General features: G+C 37.7%; 1 protein-coding gene across 2 annotated transcripts in view; it reads right to left on the bottom strand.

The window, feature by feature from the left end:
- LOC124774718 (trichohyalin) overlaps positions 1 to 27,922 on the bottom strand; it is a 402,178-nt gene that overhangs the window by 88,433 nt on the left and 285,823 nt on the right. For both annotated transcript variants that reach the window (XM_047249503.1, XM_047249504.1), the window contains exons 19-25: positions 17,829 to 17,994; positions 17,499 to 17,738; positions 13,323 to 13,517; positions 12,286 to 12,446; positions 11,177 to 11,302; positions 10,800 to 10,970; positions 1,532 to 1,678 (exon numbers count right to left, since the gene is read on the bottom strand). In XM_047249503.1, the coding sequence (XP_047105459.1) occupies positions 1,532 to 1,678; positions 10,800 to 10,970; positions 11,177 to 11,302; positions 12,286 to 12,446; positions 13,323 to 13,517; positions 17,499 to 17,738; positions 17,829 to 17,994 (1,206 nt within the window). The remainder of the gene's footprint in view (positions 1 to 1,531; positions 1,679 to 10,799; positions 10,971 to 11,176; positions 11,303 to 12,285; positions 12,447 to 13,322; positions 13,518 to 17,498; positions 17,739 to 17,828; positions 17,995 to 27,922) is intronic.

The raw sequence follows: 27,922 nt of genomic DNA, 5'->3' as shown, positions 1-27,922 counted from the left end.
AACTGCACCTGATAAGCTACATGTATGATTCTATATAGAACTAGCTCCACTTATAGTACATGTTTGTCATAGATTACTAATGAAATGAAACATTCCAATTGATTCTAAAATTGTGCAGGTCATTCCCATTTTAAGAGGAATCATGTTTTGGAGAAACTTTGTGAATAAGAGGCATAAATTACTGATGCATATATTGCAGCATTATGGTACACATTTTATACTTGTGTATAATGACATATTTGGATATCAACAATATTCTCTGTAGGTGTCAATGTGGGTTCTGTAAATAGTGGTCTGTGAAACACAACTTGCTATATTTATCAATGTTATCCATTTTTGCACAAATATGACTGTTCACCAGTCACTGAAAAGAGACAATGCATCTGAACTAATTTTAATTAGAATGGTCATATAAAACAATTTGTCGAAAATGCAGAAAGCAGACTGAGATTCACTGGAAGAGTCCCAGAGATATGTAGTTCATACATGAAACAGATAGTTTACAAAACCCCTGTTTGACCTGGCATAAATTAATTGCTATATGGCCTTACAGCTACTATTATTTATTAATAAAACTTTTAATCTGTTTAGTTTACAAGTACATTAGTTTAAATATAAAACAAATTATAATTTAGATTGGTGACTTCATCAAGAAAATCATTCTAGTGACCAGATAGGAGACTTTCAGACATTTATTTAGTAACAAATTTTCATTATCCAATACGACTGGGCTTGACAAGTAAACAAAGGATCGATATGGGAAGTACAATATTCTGGAGACATCAGTCATAGGGATATGAACAGAGAAGAAAATACTGCATAGTTTTCTGCCAGGATACCTCCTGAGAAGATCAAAGCCACCCTGTGTCTCAAAATAGTGCCATTTATTTCTTTAATTATGGTATGATAATCATATAAAATGACACCCTGCTTGGGCTGCAAAAGATCACTCCTACAACTAGTACATTGAAGGACACAGTATTAAATTTTCAAAAATGCAGTGCAGGACAGAATGTGAACATGAGAAAAGGCTACAGAATCTAATAAAGCTGCCACACAGACAGACAGATGGTAGAATGAACCTGAGGGTCAAAAGAAATTTGTGTCTGCGAAAGGTTTTGAATACAACGCAGAAATCATGGCAGCTGCAGGTGGGTAATATACAGACCTTCCAGAACTACACTTTAGGGCAACCAAAGAAAAACTTTTGATAAAGTGGCTGGACTTAAAAGCAGAGTGTATCATTTTAAAAATTTATTTTTGGTGTGACAAATATAGTCCTACACTTTGACGCAATGATTGTTTCTCCTTCTTCTCATAGTAAAATATGGAACAGCTCAAACCACAAACTTAGCTAATGTTGCACTACCTGTTATTATTCACTCATAATTTGCTTTAAAACTAAACAATACTCACAACTGTACATTGCAAAAGGCTATATTCCTTTTTCAGCAAGGCAGTGAATTTTACCAGTTAAGGCACAAGACTGATTCCAACACTTCAACATTTTCTGAAAGAACAAGTCACTTACCTTCTCTAGCTTCTTTGTCAGTTCCTCAATTTCCCCTTTGCTAGATGACAGTTTGTCCTGCAGTGAAGAAATTTCATTCCTTTCAGCTGAACGAGCCTTTTCAGTGGCATCGGAAACAGTTTCTCTCTCTTCTTTAAGGGTCTTTTCCTATTAAAAGCAAAAAATCATTTAAAACAACTTTCTATGAATAAAAAGTTACTTAAAAAACTGTTTAACACAGACCTATATTTTAGCATTTTGTGCTGTGAGGCAGTCTCTATGCAAGTACTACATTTCATTTTCCTTTACTACAGTTCACTAATATACTTCTAATGAAATTGTAGCTTGAAATGTTACATAGTTTTGTATGCAATGTGAGCATTTGTATTTTACTTTTTGATACTAATCACCTGTTTCACAAGCTTCTTTGGTGCAATCATCTTCGTAGAAACTAATGTATATCTTTGCAACCCACATGAAGTCCCTGTTTATATTAGATACATGAAACATCTGCAGCATGTCCAGTTCTGCAGCTGTTACTTTGCCTTACAAGTGTTTCACCTGTACATGTAACAAATGGCTTCTCTCACAGTAAAGCAGTTGTAGGCTGGAAGTATTCTGTGATATGGTGAAGAAACAAATATCTCATTTTCTCTAATCCCCTGTGTACGAAAAGTGTTCCCTTCACTATTCAGTACTACTGACATCTTGAAAGGCTGTAGTACAGTGTCAATACAGATCTTGAATATCTTATTTTATGCCCTAGAATAAAAAATATGTCTAACATTATTCTACAGTTGCATTCTGCACGCATTAAATCTTTGTAAAATCTTAGTCCCATCATCTGCCACATCTGCATCAATCTAGTTTTCCCATGGTTACACTTGTAAGACATCACTTCTTCAGTTTCCACTTCTGTCATTTCAGAGGCATGTGTTTCTCTGTCAGAGGCAGAACAGCTGTTCCACTATTGATGGTCTAATAACTGATGTCCTGCTTTCTATGTTGGCATTATAATGAACTATTTGCCAGAAAGCTTTCCCCATTAGACAGCATCCAGTGTAAATTCACATCGTTAAATAGAAAATATTCTGCTGAGTACAACTAAAAATTTATATTAGTCATCTTCCTGGCAGCCAGGAAGCTCCAGAAGTTTTACGTTTGCATTGGACAATATCATCTCTGCTTCCAATATTGTTGCTAAACATCTATCAGACTTTGTGAAGGTGAACCAATGACTCTCCTCAGAGTGAAATTCTTTTTTGGATTTGCTAGTTTAATGGAAGGGGTTGCTACAACATTGTGCTTACAATAAGTCCACCAATGCAGATTTATACTTTTAGATATATGTCGCAATGGCTCATGACTGCCACTAGAAGTTTCATTTTCATGGCTCATATAATGTCTGACAACCTCCAACATGAATGACTATGTGCGCAAGTGGTATTCAAATAAGATGAATATTCACATATAATTAACAAAGCTCTGCAAGCTAGAACATTATATTTACCATGGGAAGAAGAAAATGGCAGAGAGGCCATCAGGATCACTGTCTTACTTTTGAAGAAAGGAAATGTTTCTTCAAATAACAGCCAGCATATAATACATATTATAAAAACATCAAGTGAAATTATCTTCCAAGAAATGATGATGTTCATCTACATGACTGACAGTGGAACCTAATTGCAATGTTTTCAGCACTGCCCATGACACCTGTGCCCCTCCTTAAAACACTAGCTCCATATATGGAAGCAACTTTGCAACATGCCCTGTGACCCCATAGGTCTGAATCTTCATCTGACCTGCATTATCTTCCATTATTCAAACTTTGTCCATTATCTTTCTCCCCTCTGCTGATTAACTTCTTATAACAATAGAAATCACAGAAAGGAAAAAAATAAACAAAAAATGAAGAAAGACAGCTGCTTATCTGCTGCTGGATGATCCATAATGGATAATAACATGTAACTCACAGGAAGCCACTGGCTTATAGCTACCATTCTTTTCCTGGTGTATGTATAAGCCTATACACAGACCACTCAATTTTCTTTTCATTTTTCTTCCATATTAGGCCTTTACTGTACCTTGTTTCCAACAGAGCTGAACATTATTCTCTGTTCACTTCCCTACTGAAGCTTTTCATGTGATAAACCTTTTCACAATGTCTATCCTTGTCCTATATTAGTACCCCTTTGCCTCATATCAACCCAACCATCTCCTCTTCATCTTCACACTTATGATCGGGAGGGGGGAGGGTGATTACCTCAGTGTTCACTGTGATTTTTCGTGATTGGCATACTGATTCTGGACGGTAAGGCCTTCGAACAGATACTTTTTGATCACCCCTTATTCAGGTTGAATCACCTAAAATTTTCGCTACAGATATTGTGCAAAAGGACAGTGCCATTGATGTGCAGTTTTCACAGAGTGGATTGGTAGTCATGAGTTCAAACTATTACTCATTCACTGATTGTAATAATGCTTAGAAAGCATATTTTTTGTGCAAACATACACTTTCTGAAATGGAACAATGCCTGTATGCATTAACAAACTAAAAGTAGGGTAGATCTGAATGGCAATGGTATTTGTTGCTGGATTATAATGATAGTCATTCATGAGATATCATATTTTGAAAAGTTTCCACTCCAACACTTGTACAGTAGCTGGGGTAGCACACATTAAAGAACGACCGAAGTACATACACTAGTTATGTTGATTCTGACAGTAATGAGACAACTGACCATCACAGGTTGTGTTCAACATAACCACCAGCAGCAGCAACAGACACTTCCAGTCTGGTATGGAAGGACTGCTACTCTTGTGCCAGCATTTCAGTGGAGATGTCCAAGAAGGCTGTAGTATTATGTCATTGCATATCATTGGGTGTAGTTGCCATGTCCTTGTAGATGGCGTCTTTCATCTTCCCCCACAGAAAAAGTCTACAGGAGTCAAATCCAGCCTATGGGGTGGCCAAGGTACAACTTCTCTATGTTCAATCCTATAATCTGGAAACAACTCATGAAGATATGTTGTAGTACTTTGTGCACTACAGGCTGCCATCATATTGGTCTCCAGAGGAAAATCTTCTGTTAGGAGGCTGTGATGCTTGTGCATGTTCAGTGTTCCGTCTATGAAAAACAGGCCTATGAGGTGATGATTCACTATCCCACACCACATGTTTAACCTGGCCATGATTGATATATGCAGCTTAGATATATGATACATCTTGTGTATCCTGTCTTAATTCCCACGCACAAAAGTCAACACAATTCTCACAATCATTTCCGTGCAGCTTTTTATGGGGACAGATGTGACATGAATGGAACCCATGTTGATGGAGAATGTGTAGGACACTTGCCTGACTCATGCCACCTCCTCATGTGATTGTGTGGGAGCTAACACGCGGATCAACTACAACATCAGCAAGAACATTAATCTCTCCCTCTTCTGTCATCATTTGTTTGCTTCTGTTACATTGTACAGTGGTTGAAGAGGTTGATAAATAATTGGCAACATGGTTGAGGTCTATTGCGATATCTTGCTGCATACACCATACAAGAATGAACTGTATTCTTTCTACATTCTTCATACACCAGGAGCGTGTCAGCTTTTTCTGCATTGATAAATCCCATCATCCATTCATGACCTGCTGCTTGGACTGTCACACACTAATTGACTAATAAGTTGCAAAACTCCCAAGGAACACACAAGCACACTGTAACCAAACATAACAAACATTGTACCTAGCAATTACTCAAGCTGAATGGCATTTACCGTCTTGTAAAGTCATCAGACAATCAAAACGACTTGCAAAATGATTTAGATAAGATATCTGTATGGTGTGAAAAGTGGAAATTGACCCTGAATAAGGAAAAGTATGAAGTTATTCACATGAGTACTAAAAGAAATCAGCTAAATTTTGATTACGCGATAAGTCACACAAATCTGAAGGTTGTAAATTCAACTAAATACTTAGGGATTACAATTACAAATAACCTAAATTGGAACAATCACATAGATAATATTGTGGGTAGAGCAAACCAAAGACTACAATTCATTGGCAGAACACTTAGAAGGTGCAACAGGTCTACTAAAGAGACTGCTTACACCACGCTTGTCCGCCCTATTCTGGAGTATTGCTGTGCAGTGTGGGATCCGCATCAGGTGGGACTGACGGATGACATTTAAAAAGTACAAGGAAGGGCAGCTCATTTTGTATTATTGTGAAATAGGGGAGATAGTGTCACAGACATGAAACATGAATTGGAGTGGCAATCATTAAAACAAAGGCGTTTTTCATTGCGACGGGATCTTCTCATGAAATTTCAATCACCAGTTTTCTCCTCCGATTGCGAAAACATTCTGTTGGCACCCACCTACATAGGGAGAAATGATCATCATGATAAAATCAGAGAGACAGCTTGAAGGTGGTTCATTGAACCCTCTGCCAGGCACTTTATTGTGAATAGCAGAGTAATCATGCAGATGTAGATGTAAACAAACAAGTGTCAGTATAAAAGCTTTTTAAAATATGATATCTCGTAATTGACTCGAACTAGAATCCTGCAACAAACACCATTGACATTGTAATTTACCCTATTTTTAGTTTCTTAATGTCAATAGGCACTGTTCCACTTAAAAAAGTGCATGTTTGCACAAAAAATACATTTTCTAAGTATTATTACAAGTGTTCATTGGTTAACATCATGAGTGCCTGACTATAAATCCATTCTGTGAAAACTGCACATCAATAGCACTTTCCATTTCCACAATATTTGTGGTGCAAGTTTCAGGTGGTTCACCCTGTATACCACTAAGCTGTATTCTACGAATAACATGTGATGGTCACCAATTTCTGAAGCAGAAATTAAATTTGACATTTAGAAAAAAAACTTACTTTTCAAATGTCTCTATAAACTGCCAGTAAATACTGTAGTAGGGCAGTCTTTTCCATAACATTTCATATTTTACCTACTTCCACTTACACTATTGATATACCTTTTGAAATTCAGGCTCTTTTCCTTACCCACATCCCCATGTCAACTGTGCAATGTCTCCTTCTCTCCATCTTTTCTTCCACAAAGACGGGCACAAAGTTTAGATTATGGAGGGCAACAATAAAGGATAAATTCATTCTCCGCATTGCACAAAAATGTTTCAGGCTTAAATTTTACGCTGTTATTCCTCCACAGAAAAACACTTGTGTACAAAGTCAAATAGGGTGCATCCTCTTGAGAAAATGGAAGTTCAAGCATTGAGTCATTCCCTGTTCTTGAAAGGAAAAAAAAATACAAAGAAAATATTGTAATCACATCACATTGATGGATCACTCAATATAATTATGCATACATCTGATGAGGTTGCTAAACACTGTGCGGAAAGATACATCTACCAAGGCCAGATGACGTGGCAAACCATACACAGCAGATTTAAGGGCTGTTGTGGACTGCCACAGTCTCACTTGTCAACCCACCAAGTTTTAGAGCAAGCTGCCTAGTGCATCTACTGATAATGTCTCTACAGTACATGGTTTTCTCCCGAACCATGATTTGGACCTCTTCGTTACCTGCCACCAACATCCGGCTAGTGTACAGATTTGCCTGTCTGCCTAATGTGTGACTGCCTTCACTCACCATTCAACTGCCCATTGTGTTTTCAGCTGTGTTTTCAGTGAATGAACTGATGTCATATGTGTGCACCAAGACCACGGTTTGCATCTGAATGTTTGCCAGGCAAAACCACACACAGTGTTCTTCAACACAGACATGTAGTACATGGGGTTATTCCACCATGTTCAGAGTACTGTTCAGACAAATAATTATCCACCTACAGATGTCTCTTGGTGTTTTGTGCTTCCAGAAGAGTCAGGAACTATCACTTTCTGTGATTTATTTGTAAATAAAATGTGCTAAATAAAAGTTGCTTTGTTAAAGAAGCAGACTTACTTCAGGAAATTCATGGGATGCTATTTTTATGTACACAAACAATGTCCCAAAGTATGACACTGTGATCAAATGAGGCATTTCCAAAGTGGATAAATAATCCTGGAAGATGAACCATGACAGGCTGTCCATCTCTCAGTCAAAAATCAAGAATTGATGCAAAATAGAGGTCCAAATGTTTGATGACCAATACACTTCTTGTAAATCGATAGCAGAGAAGGTGTGCATTAGTCATAGGTTGGTGATAAATATTTTTTATAAGTTTCCAGACATTTCAGCAGTTTCTGTCCACTGCGCAATCAAAAACTTAGCAGTTTTACCTACATGATCCTGATAATCTTTTTGGTGACGTGATCACCAAGACTTTTAGTCACAGATAAATGTTAACTGTGTCATTATGACCTCAAGATTAAGCAGCATTATAAACAGAGGAAACATTCAATGTCATCCCCCCCCCCCCCCCCCCAAAAAAAAAAACAGGGTTACCATGGTGCACCAATGACAGATATGGGCCACACAAGTGATCCAAAGCATTAATAGCTTCTTCTGATTGGACTGGCAGAGACTACAAAGTAAAAATACTGAGAGCTGTTGTCCAACAGAGTTCACTTGTTGCTCGGTACCACACCAGCACTGTCTCCACAGCATACAGCAGTGCACCTGGTTGCCTTTATGTCAACTGACTGGCCATGGAAACCTACACAATTAAATAATTATTAAATAGCTATTGTGCACTCATCAGGGTGTCACTGGTGGGAGAAATCAACACTTTTGGTACACTTTATTTATTGCTCATATTCCAAATTATGAACGTGATGCTTGCCTGTCGTATGACATTATTTCAAATTTCTACCATTATATACCATAAAATCACATATTTATGTACTTGATGCAAGTATATTCCATTAAGCTGACAGCATGAACTTTATTATTGCCTCATGTAAGGACCCAATTGCAAAAGGAATGTTAAAATATCTACACAGAAATTAAAAAATTGATAAAGATATGTTCAAACTTTATTCACTGTTCTCATTTTGAATTATGAACGCAATGTTTGTCTGTCATGTGACATTTCAACTTTCTTGCCCTAAAACAACATATTTATGTTGTTGATCTCTGAAAATGTTGTGTCATGTATTTAGTCAGATATTTCATTAAAACAGTGGATCCAATAATCAATAAATAAACGACAGGGTGTTCTCAGCCTTTCAAAAACCTTTTAACTTGACATCACTTTGGTGCACTGCATGTAAATTTTGCTGCTTCATGCAGCTTCTCATTTGGCCTCATGAGAGTCAGTGGACTCTTTTCTAGATCTATCTATCACAGTATCACAGAAAAGATTGAGTTGGTCACTTGGAACAAACCTGGAACCTCAGTGTTAATATTCAGCAATGCTGATCACTAGGCCATGGAGATGACAAGTGGATTCAATGTACAGTGTAACAATTATTGAATTATATTAAATAAAATAATTATAACTTCTGAACAGTTTGCGTTAAGACATTCAAACTGCATGGCCGTTGGGCATGATGGGAATTAGTATGCACTGTATGGTTTGGTTTAGCAACAAAGCCTGCTTTCATTTGGATGGGTTTGTCAATAAGTAGAACTGGCGCATTTGGGCGACTGAGAGTCCACATTTCATGATCAAGAAGTCTCTTCACCCTCACGGGTGACTGTGTGGCGCGCAATGTCATGGAATAATCGGTGCGATATTTCTTGATGGCGTGATGACTACCAAATGGTACATGAAGGTTTTGAAAGATGATTTAATCCTCATTATTCAAAGTTGCTCATATTTCAACAATAATGTCTACATATAATCTCATCACATTTTGAGTGCTACAGAAATTTTTTCTTTTATTCTCTTTTTATTGATATTTGTGAGAGATATGATGAAGTGGAGGTTGGAATAATGTCTTCATAAACTCAAGTTCATTAGCAATTATGTACTCACCACACACCACCTGCCATGTTCATTAACATGAATGATACGCTGTCCCAATGACATGCAGGGATCCAATCCTCTTCAGCCTTTTCTATGATTTTTCACATTCAGGAAGTATAAAAATCACAGATTGCTTCTACTGCACTACGTACAGGGTGTAAAACAGTGACCTTACTTCATTATATTCATGCTAACATACACGAGATTACTTCTTACCATAAGAAACATACAATGAACAAAATGTTCACAGTTTTCAAGCCACATCAGCACAAATCAGATTTCTGATCTTTTGCAATTGTCAGTCCCACAGCCTTCAAAGTCAAAAACGAGTGACGGCTGGAAGTGGAAAGGTGTCCACCATATATATGTGAAGCAGCAGGACTTTAGAACTTTATTGAGCTGGCGAAATCAAGCAAGCTTAGGAAAGTGAGTCAAGCAATGTGCAGCAGTATATAAATGGACCAAACTATTTTCAGTGAAACTGAATACTCTGCAGCACATACATGCTGCAGGCAACAAAAACATCTAAATAAGTCAGCTGCAGCATAAAATTGCCCTAAGAATACCCAAAAGAAACTTTTTGAAAAGACTGGACTAATGGCTAACAGGATAACCCATTGCAATTTGTTTGTAAAAGAAGCAACTGAGATTTGATTATGGTGCAATCATTTCAATACAGATCAGGGTGCAGACTTAGAAGGTCATGGAGCCAGGCTCTGGACATTGAGCAAAACTAATGAAGCACGTTGACAATTCTAGGTCAGTTTCAAAGGAGGTACCAACACCATATCTTTAATAAGGATAGTACGTGGCCACTCTTGGCAGCCAGTATTTATAACATCTGAAGATAATAGTGATTACGTCTGTAGAAAGCTCAAGGATTTTATTAAGTACTTTTGGTGCAAAATGCATAATAGCTACTGAAAACTTGACTTGTACTGAGTTGTTATGCTTAAAGTGTGTAACGAGTTATGTCTTGATTTTTCTTGTGAGGATATTGCTCTCAAAATGGTAAATTTATTTTGATTTTACTATTAGTGTTATGCAAGCTATTCATCTGATGTTTTAAACCCAATGCAAGTAAATGCAAATTTCTAACTTTTCTTATCCATTTTAACACATTTTTATCACTTAACTTTTTCAACACCATATGACTTCACCAGTTTTTGATATGGTGCACTAAACTTAGGAGTTTGCTGCAAGAAACTGAGTGATTAATCAGGTGGTTGGCGAAGATGTTTCTTCTCAGACAAATTATGAATTGCTGTAGTCACTCTAATACTGTTTCAAATTATGTTAATGAACATATAAAAAGAATTGCCAACTTTTACTTAAATTTTTTAAAGGTGTTCTCCTGTGTTTAACAACAGACACTCATTCACAGTTGGTATCTTACCAGCTGTTCAATAAGCACTGTCTTCCCACCAAGTGTTGCTTCCAAGGAATCTATCTGCGACTGAAGTGTTGCAATCTGCTGCTTAAGTCCATCTCTTTCAGCTAGCCAACTGGCTGCCACACCTTGCTGAGTCACCTCAGCTGCTCTTGCATGTTCCTTCTCTTCCTCTAGCTGTCCATGTTAGTTAGAAAGAAAGGTTAAACGTGAAAGGACAAATTTACAGAAGAGTTGAGTGTAAGGGTTGGAGTAAATAAAGAAAGATAAAGAGACTGATAAATATCAAAATCAACATAAACTAAACACCAAAAGTTGAAGGTAACATGAACATAACTAATTTACACAAAAGACAAACAAGAACAACAAACATTAAATCAAACCTCCTTCTCCAATTTAGAAACTTTGTTTTTATTTGTTGAAAGAATTCTTTCTGTCCTCTTCAACTTTTCTTCAGTTTCCTTTGCTTTCTTTTCCAGTTCTGCCATTTTTGTACTATTTTCTGTGACCTAAACAAAAATAATTTTTGGTGTAGTGATGGTACCCAAGAAAACAAAGTAATTTTATTTTTATTTTTTGAAGTTCAATTTTTCACAAATAAAGGTAGCGAGATATTCATCAAACAACTCTGAGTGGCAACAAGATCTTTTTCTTCAGAAAGCTGAAAGTGTGTAGCTGAAAATTTTTAGATATGAAACAATGCTTTATCCGTTCACCTTCAAAGAAAACCCATAGCATTATCACATAAGAAATACACAACAGTTTGCTGCCTGATTCTGCACACAAAAAGAGATCACTTCTGTAACTGTGTAAGAATGATTTTCGTAACCAAGGACCGGGAAGTGTAAAAAACAATTGTTAGTGATAAGTTTCACAGACTTGTCACATGTCTTTGAAAGCTGCAACTCTGGACAGAACATTGCAACAGCAATAAGTGCTGTTATTTCTGAAATTTTTTGGTGCTCATATAAAGATTAAGTTTCTGTTAAGAATAAATTTGAGTATTTTGAATTAAATTTCTTTACTGATGAAGTTCAAATGAAACAAAAAAGGATACAACATAATATCTCAGAAATGGTTGATCGTTGCTCAAAATATTTGGCATCTTCCTTCTAAAAACAATACTTCAAGACCCCTGAAAGGAATGTCATAGAACAACACACATGCAACTTATTGAGAGAAAATAAAACAAAAGAAATGGAAGTGACATAATGACAATAATAATGAAAACAACAGTAACAACAATAGACACACTGTATAAGAGTTTTCCTCATGTGCCAATTCTTTCCAAGGAAAGGGGGAAGTGTTGATCATGACCTATTAGTATACGCCATGCTGACATCTACATGAAATGCTTTTGGAATTCCATAAAAATCTCAAACAAAGATGAGTGGATAAGGTAAACAATCCTGTGTTGTATTGTGCACATTTATCATGAGATGAAAGATTTGTTCTGAAAATACAAAATAATTTGTAATAGGAAATATTATACCTCCTTTTGCAATCTATTTTTCTCCTGTTCCATCTTCTGAAGGGATTCAAGCTTCTTCCTCTGCTCAACACCTTGTTTTTTCTCTTCTTCCAACTCTGTTTTCAGTGCTTCTATTCTTTTCACAAATAAAGTAATTTCATCTTGTTTCACAGTAGCTGCAGCTGAAAAATCAAATATATGTGTAAGAAAGTCAGTCAAGCTTGAATGAATTCATATAAAGGAAAAATTATTTCACAGCAGACCACTGTTTGTAGCTGAGTGCATAACATATGAATTTTTCACATTATATTTCAGCAAAAGGGTACCCCATCAGCAGCCAAAATATTGCATAGTATGAGCTGTCTTCCACATTTGCAGTACCACCACTATTAAAAAGCAAAAGTGCTGTGGCAATGCCAAAATAAAGCTATCAACCCAAGCATGGCAGATACACAGACAAAGAGAGTATGAGTTTCTATCTGAAATAGTCTTATATGAAATACTTCCTCCAACTGTATCGGATTACAATTACCTGTTTCACTTAGAATGTTATGTGTAGGCAAGTTCCATGCCAACACTTCCAATTATGTGTGGGTATTTGTTATCCTCTACATGTACTTGACATTTGTGATGAATGTACTTAAATGCACTTTCCTAAAACTATTCTGCTATAGTAACTTACTCCATTTCACATCTTCTACCACACTTGTTTTCTCAATTCTTCTTTTATTGCATGTCTTAGTTATCCAGTTCTTTTTTCTGCCCTAATCCTACCTATTTATCTGTTTACCCTTACTTTATCCAGTTCCGTTACTCTTTTCATATCTTACGAAGTCCTAGCTGTAAGTAAAGAACAGCTGTCTAGCTATAACTAGGACACAACATTTCCTTTTTTTTTCAGCAAATATATTCTTTTGTATGTTATTCTTTCATGTGTCATCAGTCAGTATTTCCCACTCAGGTTCAAATCATATTCTTTCCTTTAAGTTTAATGCCATATTTTGCCCTAAATGAATAACCCAAATAGTCTTCATGTAATAAATTCAGAAGTGTCTTACCCTTTTCAGCATTTAATGTAATCACTTGATCTTCAAGAATCTGTTTCTCCTTGAACAGTTTCTCTGCTTCTTCAGTAGCTCTCCTCTTTTCATCTTCCAATTTTCTAACAGTTTCCTCATGCTTTTTCTTATCTGTTTCCCACAATTTCTTTTCTGCTTCCAGTTTTTGCTTCTCTTCATCAGATTTCTTCTTACCTAAAATATAAATGGATATGGATTCAGTATTTTTTTGCTTATTTAGAGATGTAACACAACAATTATTGTAAATGAAAGCTGTCATTTTTAACAATATGAGGAAAGCAACAACAAAGTATTGTTCATTTCCCAAGCAATAGTAAGTCTGTATTTCAAAGTTTTATGAAATTAAGAAAGCAATAACAAATGCAATATGTTTTTTTCACTGTTTTTCTATACCTCTCATCTCAATGCGGACCAGGAAGTAAAAAAAGAATACTTATGTTACCTGAGGATCAAAAGTGTGTACCTGGATAAGGTACAACTAGAACAATGAACAACTTGGATATTTGCTGACTGGTTACTACACAAACTAAATAATAAGGCTGAAGCCATAGAGTATATTCACTACAATGTGTTCAATACAATATGCTCTTCATTCAAGGTACACCCATGGCAGTAAAGAAAATGGAGCCTGTTTATCCATCACAAATGGCATTAACTCTAGTGTTGAAACCCTTAGAATATCTCTAACGTTTTTGACCTTGAGAATGAACAGTAATCACATTCAACTTATATTTACTTGGAGGACGAATATGCTCATACAGCAAACATCTAATAGAGACAAGCACGCTCAATCCTCTTTCGTATACAATCCAGAGAACTGAAACACAAGTCTGCTCATGCAAATTTTGCAATTTAGAACATGTTCTACTTCTCTCTTCTCATTATCATCGCAGGATTGATGTCTTGAGAAAATGTCATTACAGTAGCCGCCATTTGGAAGGCCTTAACCATTTTCCTCATCAGTTTTCTTGCAGGTTGAACTTTCTTATCTTCAGTTTCTTCCTTCTTATTACCCTCTGTGATATCCCAATGATTAATATCACTAGCCTCCTTGTAATGGAAGCTCAGAACCTCATACACATTCTCTTCATCAACACAGGTACAATGAATTTTTTGTTTTATGCCAATTTGTTCTTCTACTGCACAGGCAGTACATATTTTGGAACTTCAGGCAACAGTTTTCTCAATATATCTGGAATGATATTATTTCATGTTGATGGTTAGCTTCAAAGAGTTTTGGGAAAAAAAGACCTTCAGCTGTGACAATAAACTTTGGTCAATTGACTACAATATCAAAGTGCTGTTAAGAGCCATAAACATATCATTAATATTTTTAAACAATGGAAAATCCAGGTTGGAATAACAACAATATTGTGAAAAGCGTAGATCGCTTTTCACAATATTGAGGAGATGTTGAGTTGCAGATAGGCACAACAAAAAGGCTGCTAAAATGTGAGTTTTCTGCCAAAAGGCCTTCTTCTAACACAGAAAACACACACATTCACACAAGCACATCTCACACACATGGCCACTGTCTCTGACCATCGATGCCAGTATGTGACCAACTACACTTGATAGGAGAAACAATCTGGGAGGTGAGGGTAAGGAGGGGGCTGGGTTGGGAAGGGGAGGGATAAGCAGGTAAGGGCAACAAAGTGTTTAGTGCTTCTGGAGGGATCACTCCAGTTCCCACAAGCAGCACTACACCCTACCCTACCCTATCCCATCATCTGCTCCCCACCCTATCCTGCTATCCCTCACCTCCCAGTCCAGTCTTCTCCTTACCTGCGCCTCCCAGATGTTTCTCCATCAGGCGCAGTTACTCACAGTCCAGTGACAATGGACATGTGTGTGAATTGTGTTTACGTCAATGTGTGTATGTTTTCCATGCACAAAGAAGGCCTTTTGGCTGAAAGCTCACATATTTAGCTGTATCTTTGTTGTGCCTGTCTGCAAATCAAAATCTCCTGTATATGGTGAGTAGCAGTCCATCTTTTTCATAATATTGTCATCAATATTTTTATTTGACTCAGTTATGGAAGTTGGATGCTGGAAATATTATCATGGAAACGAATGATGAGAATTTTGAAAGGCTTTTTCCCTTCTCACAATATGCATTAAACTCATTATTCAGTATTTTGTCAAAATAATAATAGCAAATTTTTCATCAGTCTTTTTATTATTCCAGTTCTAGTGAACAGTCAACCTACTCTAACCAAATCCTTCTAATGACAATCGATGGAGGGCAACCGACAGATTCCATATTCCTAGATTCCCAGAATGTGTTTGACTGATAACAGAAGTCTGAGCATATATGTGAGTGGCTCGAAGACTCTTTAAGTAAGAGAACTCAGTATGTTGTCTTGGATAGCGAGTATTCATCGGGGAGAAGGGCATCATCAGGAGGGGCCCAGAGAAGCGTGATAGGACCACTCGTTCTCTACACAGATAAACAATCTGATGGAAAGGGTGAACAGCAATCTGTGACTATTTGCTGATGAAGCTGTAGTGTAGAGGAAAGCATCATCATTGTGTGACAATAACGTACAAGATGACTTAAGACAGAATTTCTATTTGGTTGTATTATGACAACTTGCTCTAAATATAGATAAGTGTAAGCTAGTGCAGACAAGAGGGAAAAACAATCCTGTAATATTCAAATTCAGTATTAGTGGTGTGCTGCTAGAAAGTCATGCCAATTAAATATCTAGGTGTAACATTGCAAAGCGATATGAAATGGAATGAGGGCATAAGGTCAGTTGTAGTCAAGGAAAATGGTCAACTTCACTTTATTGGGGAATTCTACAACAGTGTGGTTCATCTTGATTACTGCTCAAGAGTTTGGGGACCCCACTAGGTCACACTAAAGGAAGATGCTAAAGCAATTCAGAGGCATGCTGCTAGATTTGTTACTGGTACATTCTATCAACATGCAAGTACTACAGAGATGCTTTGTGAAATCAAATGGGAGTCTCTGGAGTGAAGATAATGATGTTCTTTTCGTGAAACACTATTGAGAAAAGTTAACAGAACTGGAATTTGTGACTGACTGCAGAAAGATCGTACTGCCAACAGTGTCTCATGTAAAGGACCACAAAGGCAAGACAGGAAAAATTAGATCTTATATGGATACATTAGACAATCATCTATCCATTGTTCCACTTCAAGTGTAACAGGAAAGGGCACACCTAACAGTGTACAATGTACTCTCCATCATGAATTGTATGGCAGCTTTCAGAGTTTGTATGTAGATGTAGATTTTGTGAATGACAGATCATTACAGCTTCTTATTTACAAGTACTTTATGTGCCTCTTCTGAAAAAGTGTGTATCAAAACTTAGTGGCCATAAAACTATGAGCAGTTACTTCATTAATAGAAATGAATGTTACAGCCAGGCATTTGTTTCCAAAAAAGACCTCTTTTTCCAAATTAAAATATGCTTTGGTGTGTAATGATTGTAATAATTCACTTCAAATTCTTTTGATCAGGGTCCATCTGCCTCAACTGCTTCCATGTCATGAAGACAACCTCATGCTTAGAATGATCAATATGATGTGAACTGGCTGAGAAAAATGTAGGAATGTTCTGTGCTTTAGTGGGATCTGCAAACAAAATCTTAGCTTCAGCTTGGATTAAAGCTGCAGATAAAGCCTTGTACTGCTTGTTGATGTGTTTTCCTTTTTCAGTTTTTGAACAGCCTATTTTGAATCTTTTATGGCAGATTAGAACTGACTGGGACTCAAACCTGGATCCTTGCTTTTAACAGGCTATCCAGGCAGGACTCATGACATATCCTCAAAGCTTCCATTATGACAGTACTTCTATCTTACTTTCCAAATGCACCAGAAGCTCTTCTGCATAGCTTACTGGACTAGTACTTCAGGCAGAAAGGGTATATCAAAGAAATGGCTTGGCCATAGCCTCTGAAGCTTGGAAAGTAAGAGAAAGCTACTGATGGAATTGTTTGCAGTTGTTTTCCCGCCAATAAGAAGAATGTATACATAAGCGATCCATTTCAAAAGACCCCTTCCACAAATTATACATAACTTATATATAGAATTTCTGAAAACTAAATGGCATCCACTAAGTAAATAATAAGCAGTAAATGAATATATACATCAATGCAAAATCCATACATATGATTAATTACAAACCTTCCTCAAGTACTTTCTTGTCCTTCACTGCTTTCTTTCTGTCTTTCTCAGCTTTATCTTTCTCTTCTCTAAGTTCCCTCTCAAGTTCCTCTACTCTGCCGGTCGCCTTTTCCAGATCTTTCTCCAGTTTATCTTTAGCTTCTTTCAGCAGTTTATCATCTTCAACACCAGCAGATGCCTTCAGCCCTTTCAGTCTCAGATTTTCTGTTTCTGATTTGTTCAAAATTACCATGATGTCTCCTGCACAACAGTAGTACAGTTTACTCATAACAGTCATTTTGGAACATATGAACTACACACTACAACAATTTAATAACAAAAAAGAGTTACCAATTTCATTCTCTAGATCCTCAACCATTTTCTTCATCTGTAATTTAGTTGTCAGATCAGTGGGTTTCTTTGGAGAACGTTGCTTGTAGTACTTCAGCACATCTTGTAAAGCTTCATCTTTCAACCGTTTTAGTTCCCGGTTTAATTTTTCATTTTCACTTTCAGTCTGCAAATAATTAAACATCCATAAGCACACAACTATCTGTTCTTTTAGTTACTGGGTTTGAAACTGAAATTTTCAAGTGGGTCTTTAATTTTCTTTATATTTAGAAGAAAAAGAAAAAAAAGCCATTTTTGTCATCAATGCCTTGTGAAGTTTTAGAAGTAAAGACATGGAAAATCTTATTGCAGGTACATATAGAATTTTGTGTTAATGAATGTAAACGCGCATGGATCAGTGAAAATGGAAACAAAAAGAATGCCACAGAAACTAATCTTCTAAAAATAGAAATAGCTTTCCCATAAAAAAATAAATAAAGCATAAAAAATATCATAATAGGTTCCTCTCCTGAAATTATATTAAAAGATTCCTTTCCTGGAACTTACACTCTGACATTATACTACTGTGCCAAAACTAGGAACACTACTTACATCAGAGATACAAAACATTAAAAGACTAATTAGAAACTGAAGAACAGAGTTACGAGAAAAATCTTAGGAGCAAGATTAAAAGATGAAGTACATCATCCAGAATCCATGAAGAAAATTTCAGACAAGTCCTTATTATTATTATTATCATCATCATCATCATTACTACTTTTTTTCCCTTTTTTTCCAGTCATCTGACTGATTTGATGCAGCCCACCATGAACTCCTCTCCCGTGCCTATCTCTTCATTTCTGAGTAGCACTTGCAATCTACATCCTCAATTATTTGTCTGCTGCTACCGCTAGTACATTGGAAGTTATTCCCTGATGTCCTAACAGATGTCCTACGATTCTATCCCTTCTTCTTGTCAGTGTTTTCCATGTATACCTTTCCTCACCAATTCTGTGTAGGACCTCTTCATTCCTTACCTTGTCAGTCCACCAAATTTTCAGCATTCTTCTGTAGTACCATGTCTCAAATTCCTCGAATCTCTACTGTTCCGGTTTTCCCATAGTCCATGTTTCACTACCATACAATGCTGTGCTCCAAACATACATTCTCAGAAATTTCTTCCTCAAATTAAGGCCTATGTTTGACACGAGTACACTTCTCTTGGACAGGAATGCCCTTTGTGCCAGTGCTAGTCTGAGATAGAGAAAGTACATGATGGTATTGAAAGGGTAATACAGTGCATAAGAGAGGCTGAAAATCATATAGTCATGGGGGACTATAAAGCAGTTGTAAGGGAAGAAGTAGAAGAATATGGGCTTGGGACAATGAATAAGAGAGGAGAAAGACTAATTGAGTTTGTGATAAATTTCAGCTAGTAATAGTGAACACTCTGTTCAAGAACCACAAGAGGACGAGGTATACTCGGAAAAGGCCAGGTGATACGGGGAGGATTTCAGTTAGAGTACATCATGGTCAGGCAGAGATTCCAAAATAAGATACTGAACTGTAAGGCGTACCCAACAGAAGATATACACCGAATTGTAAGGCGTACCCAACAGAAGATACAGACTCAGATCAAAATGTAGTAGTGATGAAGAGTAGGCTGAAGTTTAAGAGACTAGTCAGAAAGAATGAATATGGAAAGAAGTGAGGTATTAAAACTAAAATCTAAACTCTGCCCGAACAGGCCATGAAGGCCCAACAGTACCGATTGGCGTCACGTCATCCTCAGCTACAGGCATCACTGGATGCAGATATGGAGGGGCACTTGGCAGCACACCACACTTCCAACTGAATGTCAGTTTACAAGATTGGAGCCACTACTTCTCAGTCAAGTAGCTCCTCAGTTTGTCTCACAAGGACTGAGTGCACCCCACTTGCCAACAGCACTTTGCAGACCGGTTGGTCACCCATCCAAATGCTAGCCCAGCTCGACAGCACTTAACTTTGGTGATCTGACGGGAACAGATGTTACTACTGCGGCAAGGCCATTGGCAGTGAGATATAGAAGTACTAAATAATGACAAGATAAACTTGAAGTTGTTCTCTAAGGCTATAGATACGGCAACAAGGAACAGCTCAGTAGGCAGTACAGTTGAATAGGAATGGACATCTCTAAAAAGGGCAACTACAGAAATTGGAAAAGAAATGTAGCCACAAAGAAGGTAACGGCAAAAAAACAATGGGTAACAGAAGAAATACTTCAACTGATTGATGCAAGAAGGAAATACAAAAAAGTTCATGGAAATTCAGGAATACAGCAATACAAGTCTCCGAGGAATGAAGTAAACAGGCAATGCAGGGAAGCTAAGACAAAATGGCCGCATGAAAAATAAGAAGACATAGGAAAAAAAAAGATTGTCGGAAGGACAGACTAAGCATACAGGAAAGTAAAACAACCTTTGGTGAAATTAAAAGTGAGGATGTTAACATTAAGAGTGCAATGGAAATTCCACTGTTAAATGCAGAGGAAAGAGCAGACAGATAAGTAAGATTCTCAGCCACCTGTGTAATAGCTCTCTGGAACAGGGCATTTTCCCTGATAGACTGAAATATGCTATTGTTATACCTTTGCATAAAAAGGGGGATAGATCTGATGTCAACAATTACCGTCCAATCTCCCTTCTAACAGCTTTATCCAAAATTTTTGAGAAAGTAATGTATTCAAGAGTAGCTTCACATATCTGTAAAAATGAAGTACTAACAAAATGTCAGTTTGGTTTCCAGAAAGGTTTTTCAACAGAAAATGCCATATATGCTTTCACCAGTCAAATTTTGAATGATCTGAATAACCGAACACCACCCATTGGGATTTTTTGTGATCTCTCAAAGGCTTTTGATTGTGTAAATCATGAAATTCTGCTAGACAAGCTCAAGTATTGTGGCATGAGTGGGACAGTGCACAAATGGTTTAATTCGTACCTAACTGGAAGAGTGCAGAAAGTTGAAATAAGTAGTTCTCGTAACATGCAAAGATCAGCACATTCCTCAAACTGGGGAACTATCAAGAATGGGGTTCCACAAGGGTCAGTCTTGGGTCCTTTGTTGTTCTTATTATATATTAATGACTTGCCATTCTATATTCATGAAGAGGCAAAGTTAGTTCTCTTTGCTGATGATACAAGTATAGTAATCACGCCTGAGAAACAAGAATTAACTGATGAAATTGTCAATACTGTCTTTCAGAAAATTACTAAGTGGTTCCTTGTAAACGGACTCTCACTGAATTTTGATAAGACACAGTACATACAGTTCCGTACAGTGAATGGTATGACACCATTAATAAATACAGACCTTAATCAGAAGCATATACCTAAGGTAGAATATTCCAAATTTTTATGTATGTCCATTGATGAGAGATTAAATTGGAAGAAACACATTGATGATCTGCTGAAACGTTTGAGTTCAGCTACTTATGCAATAAGGGTCATTGCAAATTTTGGTGATAAACGTCTTAGTAAATTAGCTTACTACGCCTATTTTCACTCATTGCTTTCATATGGCATCATATTTTGGGGTAATTCATCACTGAGGAATAAAGTATTTATTGCACAAAAGCGTGTAATCAGAATAATAGCTGGAGTCCACCCAAGATCATCCTGCAGACATTTATTTAAGGATCTAGGGATATTCACAGTAGCTTCTCAGTATATATACTCTCTTATGAAATTTGTTATTAACAACCAAACCCAATTCAAAAGTAATAGCAGTGTGCATAACTACAATACTAGGAGAAAGGACGATCTTCACTATTCAAGATTAAATCTAACTTTGGCACAGAAAGGGGTGAATTATACTGGCACTAAAGTCTTTGGTCACTTACCAAATAGTATCAAAAGTCTGACAGATAACCAACAAGTATTTAAGAAGAAATCAAAAGAATTTCTGAATGACAACTCCTTCTACTCCATAGAGGAATTTTTAGATATAAATTAAGAAAAAAAAGAAAAAAAAACAAAAATATTGAAAAAAAAAATAAAAAAATAAAAATAAAAAATAAAGAAAAACAAAAAACACAAAAAATAAAGTTGTTATATTAACTTAAGTATGTTGTTAAATTAACCTAATTATGTCATGTATTGGAAAATTCGACTCGTTCCACATCATTACGAAATATCGTATTCATGATCCATGGAACTAGTATTAATCTAATCTAATCTAATCTAATCTAAAAGATACACTCCTGGAAATGGAAAAAAGAACACATTGACACCGGTGTGTCAGACCCACCATACTTGCTCCGGACACTGCGAGAGGGCTGTACAAGCAATGATCACATGTACGGCACAGCGGACACACCAGGAACCGTGGTGTTGGCCGTCGAATGGCGCTAGCTGCGCAGCATTTGTGCACCGCCGCCGTCAGTGTCAGCCAGTTTGCCGTGGTATACGGAGCTCCATCGCAGTCTTTAACACTGGTAGCATGCCGCGACAGCGTGGACGTGAACCGTATGTGCAGTTGACGGACTTTGAGCGAGGGCGTATAGTGGGCATGCGGGAGGCCGGGTGGACGTACCGCCGAATTGCTCAACACGTGGGGCGTGAGGTCTCCACAGTACATCGATGTTGTCGCCAGTGGTCGGCGGAAGGTGCACGTGCCCGTCGACCTGGGACCAGACCGCAGCGACGCACGGATGCACACCAAGACCGTAGGATCCTACGCAGTGCCGTGGGGGACCGCACCGCCACTTCCCAGCAAATTAGGGACACTGTTGCTTCTGGGGTATCGGCGAGGACCATTCGCAACCGTCTCCATGAAGCTGGGCTACGGTCCCGCACACCGTTAGGCCGTCTTCCGCTCACGCCCCAACATCTGCAGCCCGCCTCCAGTGGTGTCGCGACAGGCGTGAATGTAGGGACGAATGGAGACGTGTCGTCTTCAGCGATGAGAGTCGCTTCTGCCTTGGTGCCAATGATGGTCGTATGCGTGTTTGGCGCCGTGCAGGTGAGTGCCACAATAAGGACTGCATACGACCGAGGCACACAGGGCCAACACCCGGCATCATGGTGTGGGGAGCGATCTCCTACACTGGCCGTACACCACTGGTGATCGTCGAGGGGACACTGAATAGTGCACGGTACATCCAAACCGTCATCGAACCCATCGTTCTACCATTCCTAGACCGGCAAGGGAACTTGCTGTTCCAACAGGACAATGCACGTCCGCATGTATCCCGTGCCACCCAACGTGCTCTAGAAGGTGTAAGTCAACTACCCTGGCCAGCAAGATCTCCGGATCCGTCCCCCATTGAGCATGTTTGGGACTGGATGAAGCGTCGTCTCACGCGGTCTGCATGTCCAGCATGAACGCTGGTCCAACTGAGGCGCCAGGTGGAAATGGCATGGCAAGCCGTTCCACAGGACTACATCCAGCATCTCTACAATCGTCTCCATGGGAGAATAGCAGCCTGCATTGCTGCGAAAGGTGGATATACACTGTACTAGTGCCGACATTGTGCATGCTCTGTTGCCTGTGTCTATATGCCTGTGGTTCTGTCAGTGTGATCATGTGATGTATCTGACCCCAGGAATGTGTCAATAAAGTTTCCCCTTTCTGGGACAATGAATTCACGGTGTTCTTATTTCAATTTCCAGGAGTGTATAAAGAGTTCATTGAAGGACCCTATGAGGGGGAAGATTTGTCTCGTGTGATAGAGGAAGAAACAGGAGTTGATTTAGAAGAGATAGAGAATCCAGTATTAGAAAGAAAGCTTTGGAGGACGTAAGATCAAATAAGGCAGAAGAGATAGATAACATCCCATCATAATTTCACCATTGGGGGAAGTGGCAGCAAAACAACCATTCACATTGGTATGTAGAATGTAAGTGTCTGGTGACTTTTCACAAAAATATCATCCACACATTTCTGAAGACTGAAAGAGCTGACATGTGCAAGAATTATCACACAGTCAGCTTAACAGCTCATTCATCCAAGTTGCTGACAAGAATAATACACAAAAGAATGGAAAAGAAAACTGAGGATGTATTAGATGACAATCATTTTGGCTTCAGGAAAGGTAAAAGTTCCAGAAAGGCAATTCTGACATTGCGGTTGATAATGAAAGCAAAACTAAAGAAAAATTAAGAAACAGTCATAGGATTTGTAGATCTGAAAAAAGTGTTCGAAAATGTAAAATGGTGCAAGGCGTTCTTAATTCTGAGATAAACAGGGATAAGCTATAAGGTGAGATGGGTAATTCACAATATGTACAAGAGCTAAGAGAGAATAATGAGAGTCAGCAACCAAGAACGAAGTGCTCTGACTAAAAAGGATGTAAGACAGAGATACAGTCTTTCACTCCTACTGTTCAACCTGTACATCGAAGAAGCAATGGTGGAAATAAAATAAAGAAAGGTTCAGGAGTGGTATTAAAATTCAAGCTCAAAGGATATCAGTGATATGATTTGCAGTTGACATTGTCATCCTGAGGAGAAGTGAAGAAGAATTACATGATCTGCTGAATGGAATTAAGAGTCTGTAATACAGAACATGGATTGAGAGTAAATTGAAGAAAGATGGAAGTATTGAAAAGTCACAGAAATGAGAACAATGAGAAACTTAAAATTAGGGTTTATGGTCACAAAGTAGATGAAGTTTAGTACTACCTAAGCAGCATATCATTGGCAAAACGGGCATTCCTGGCAAAGAGAAGTCCACTAGTATCAAACACAGACCTTAATTTGATGAAGGAATTTCTGAGAATGTATGTTTGGAGCACAGCATGGACTGTGGACTGTGGGAAAACCAGAACAGAAGAGAACCAAACCATTTGAGATGTGGTGTTACAGTTGAATGCTGAAAATTGGGTGGACTGGTAAGATAAGGTATGAGGAGGTTCTATTCAGAATCATAGAGGAAAGGAATATGTGGAAAACAATGGACAGAAAGAAGGGAATGACTCCCACAGTACTAGAGGGACTTATAGAGGGCAAAAATTGTAGAGGAAGGCAGAGATTGGAATACATCCACCAAATAATTGAGGAAATAGGTTGCAAGTGCTACTCTGAGATGAAGAGGTCAGCATAGGAGAGGAATTCATGGCGGGCCACATCAAACCAGTCAGAGAACTGATGACTCAAAAAAACAAAACAAAACAAAAATAGTCTGCTTTTGATATCCTCCTTGCTCCACCTATCACTGGTTATTTTGCTGCCTAGGTTGCAGAATTCCTTAACTTTGCCTAATTCATGACTGTCAATCCTAATGTTGAGTTTCTTGCTGTTCTCATTCCTGCTACTTCTTATTACTTTCATCTTTCTTCGATTTACTTTCAATCCATATTCCATACTCATGAGACTGTTCATTTCTTTCAGCAGATCCCCTAAGTCTTCTTCACTTTCACTCAGGACAACAATGACATCATTGAATCTTATCATCAACAGATCTTATCATTGATGTCCTTTCATCTTGAATTTTAATTCCACTCTCAAAACTTTCTTTTATTTTGTCACTGCTTCTTCCGTGCATAGACTGAACAGTGGGGGCAAAAGACTACATCCTTGTCTTATACTATTCTGTCCAGCTCTTCTACAAATTACCCAGCCCTCCCTATAACTTATTCCTGTTTTTCTCAGAATTTCAAACACCTTGCACCATTTGACGCTGTCGAATGTTTTTTCCAGACTGACACATCCTATGAACATGTCATGATTTTTCTTTAGTCTTGCTTCCATTATGAATCACAACATGAGAACTACCTCTCTGGTGCCTTTACCTTTCCTACAGCCAAACTGATCGCCATCTAACACCTCCTCAACTTTCTTCTCCATTCTTCTGTATATTAGTCTGGTCAACAACTTGGATGCATGAGCTGTTAAGATGACTGCGCAATACTTCTTGCACTTGTCAGCTCTTGCAGTCTTCAGAATTGTGTGGACAATGTTTTCTTGAAGTCTGATTGTATATCAGCAGTCTCATACATTCTACATACCTACTTGAACAGTTGTTTTGTTGCCAATTCCCCCAATCGGTTCAGAAATTCTGATGCAATATCATCTATGTCTTCTGCCTTATTTGATTCTAAGTCTTCCAAAGACCTTTTAATTTCTATTTCCAATACTGAATCCCTTATCTCTTCTATACTGAATGCTGTTTCATCTTCTATCATGTCGTCAGACAATTCTTCCCCCTCATAGAGGCCTGCAATGTATTCTTTTCACCTATCTACTCTCTTCTCTGCATTTAACATTGCACTCTTAATGTTACCATCCTTGTTTTTAGTTTCACTGAAGGCTATTTTGACTTTCTTATCTGCTGAGTCAGTACTTACGACAATCATTTCTTTCACGATTTCTTCACATTTTTCATGCAGCCATTTTGCCTTAGCATCCCAGCACTTCTGATTTATTTCATTCCCGAGTAGCTTGTACTTCTGTATTTCTGAATTTCCTGAACATTTTTGCACTTCCTTCTTGCACTGATCAACTGAAGTATTTCTTCTGTTAGCCATGGTTTCTTCACAATTGTCTACCTTGTACCTATTCATAAAAAAATCTCTCTCCTATTACACCATTTTCTGCTGCTGTTGATATTACCATATACTCATCTGGGGGGGGGGGGGGGGGGGAGGGGGGCATAGTGGGAGTCTTGCTCTGGGAAATTTTCTAAATTTTAGATGAAAAATAGTGAGTTTAAAAGTTGTTTTAAGCATTTTAGAGTCATATGGTCAACATTAGAACCCGAAACACTGGACTCTCGATAACTCGACACTTCGGGAAACTCGACAAGCCTGGCACATTTTTTGGCTTTGGTAAAAGAAACAAAACATAAACACACACACGGTGTTTTCATAAAAAGCTAATTTAATTTACAGTAATAATCATGCTTATAGACTATTACAGAGCAGTGAATATATAGCTCTGAAACGACTGAAATTATATTAAAATAAATCCTAAACTATCATTAAAAGATTAAAACATAAAATATTGCTGTCGCACAGTAATAGCACTTTGATTAATAAGTGAAATAGCTAAGTTAAGCTTACTCTGAATAAGGCTCAGGGTTAATTAAATAAAAACAATATCACAAAGTTAATGCTTTAATACACTTAATAAAGTTAATACATGTTGTGTACATAGTTCTGCGTAGTCAGCGCATACACAACTTTCCCAATAGAGTGCGCCCTGCTAAGCACAACAGCGCAGGCACAGCACACGTCCGTCTCTGCACTATGAGATAGCGCTGCCTTAGAGACGGACCAAATTCTACCTCTGCCAATCCGCGTATTAATATGTAAAGCAGCCAATGAGATTGCTGCTAACATAGAACCTTTTCTCCTCGCGGATCACACTCGCGCAGTGATACCTGAACGCTCGAGGTATTATAACGAGTGTACAAACCTCCGATTAGTCAGTCTGCATTTGTCTGTAGTCAAGTTTCAGTCTGCGCCTAATAAGATTACCATATTCCTGTACATAGCCATGAAGAGAAATGTATAGACACTTTGTCAAGTATCAGAGATATGTGAGAATAAGATTAACGTACCAAGACCAAAGGAACTTCAGATTGTCAATTGTAAACAGCATCCAGAATGAAGTTACGTAATGTCTATGATTTTTATTATTTTAATAAATGTGTGTGAAAATTAATCAAGTTCTGTTTAAAGTTGGTCACCGTCTACCTGCTACTCTAAGCGTGCAAGTGGCATTTCTATCATCTGACCTAACAGCAGAAGATAAACACGTTACGATAAGACCATGAGACATATTGATGACACTCGCCTACTTCGTTAGAGCGACAAGTCAAATAATCTTATTGTGTGTGTACCGAAGGTCTTACAGTATGCACACCACAATACAGTATGCCAAATACTTTCAGTCAAAAAGTACGTAAATAGTGAGTTTTAATTGGGCCTTACATCCTAAAAATATTTAAGTATTTGAAAATAACTAATACAGTAATATAGTAATACAGTACTAAACTAGTACTAATATTTTGAAACTGAAAATTTAACATTCTGTATGTATTTAATTCACTATTTGATAAAGATTTTTAATATTGCTCTAAATGCCATTATTAGGGCTAGAGTGTCTTTAGAAAGGTGCAAATTTTGACCA

Source organism: Schistocerca piceifrons, chromosome 2 (assembly GCF_021461385.2).
Source record: "Schistocerca piceifrons isolate TAMUIC-IGC-003096 chromosome 2, iqSchPice1.1, whole genome shotgun sequence".
NCBI classification, from domain to species: Eukaryota; Metazoa; Arthropoda; class Insecta; order Orthoptera; family Acrididae; genus Schistocerca; species Schistocerca piceifrons.
Note: the sequence above shows the minus strand (reverse complement) of the source record. Positions and strands in the feature narration are given on the sequence as shown.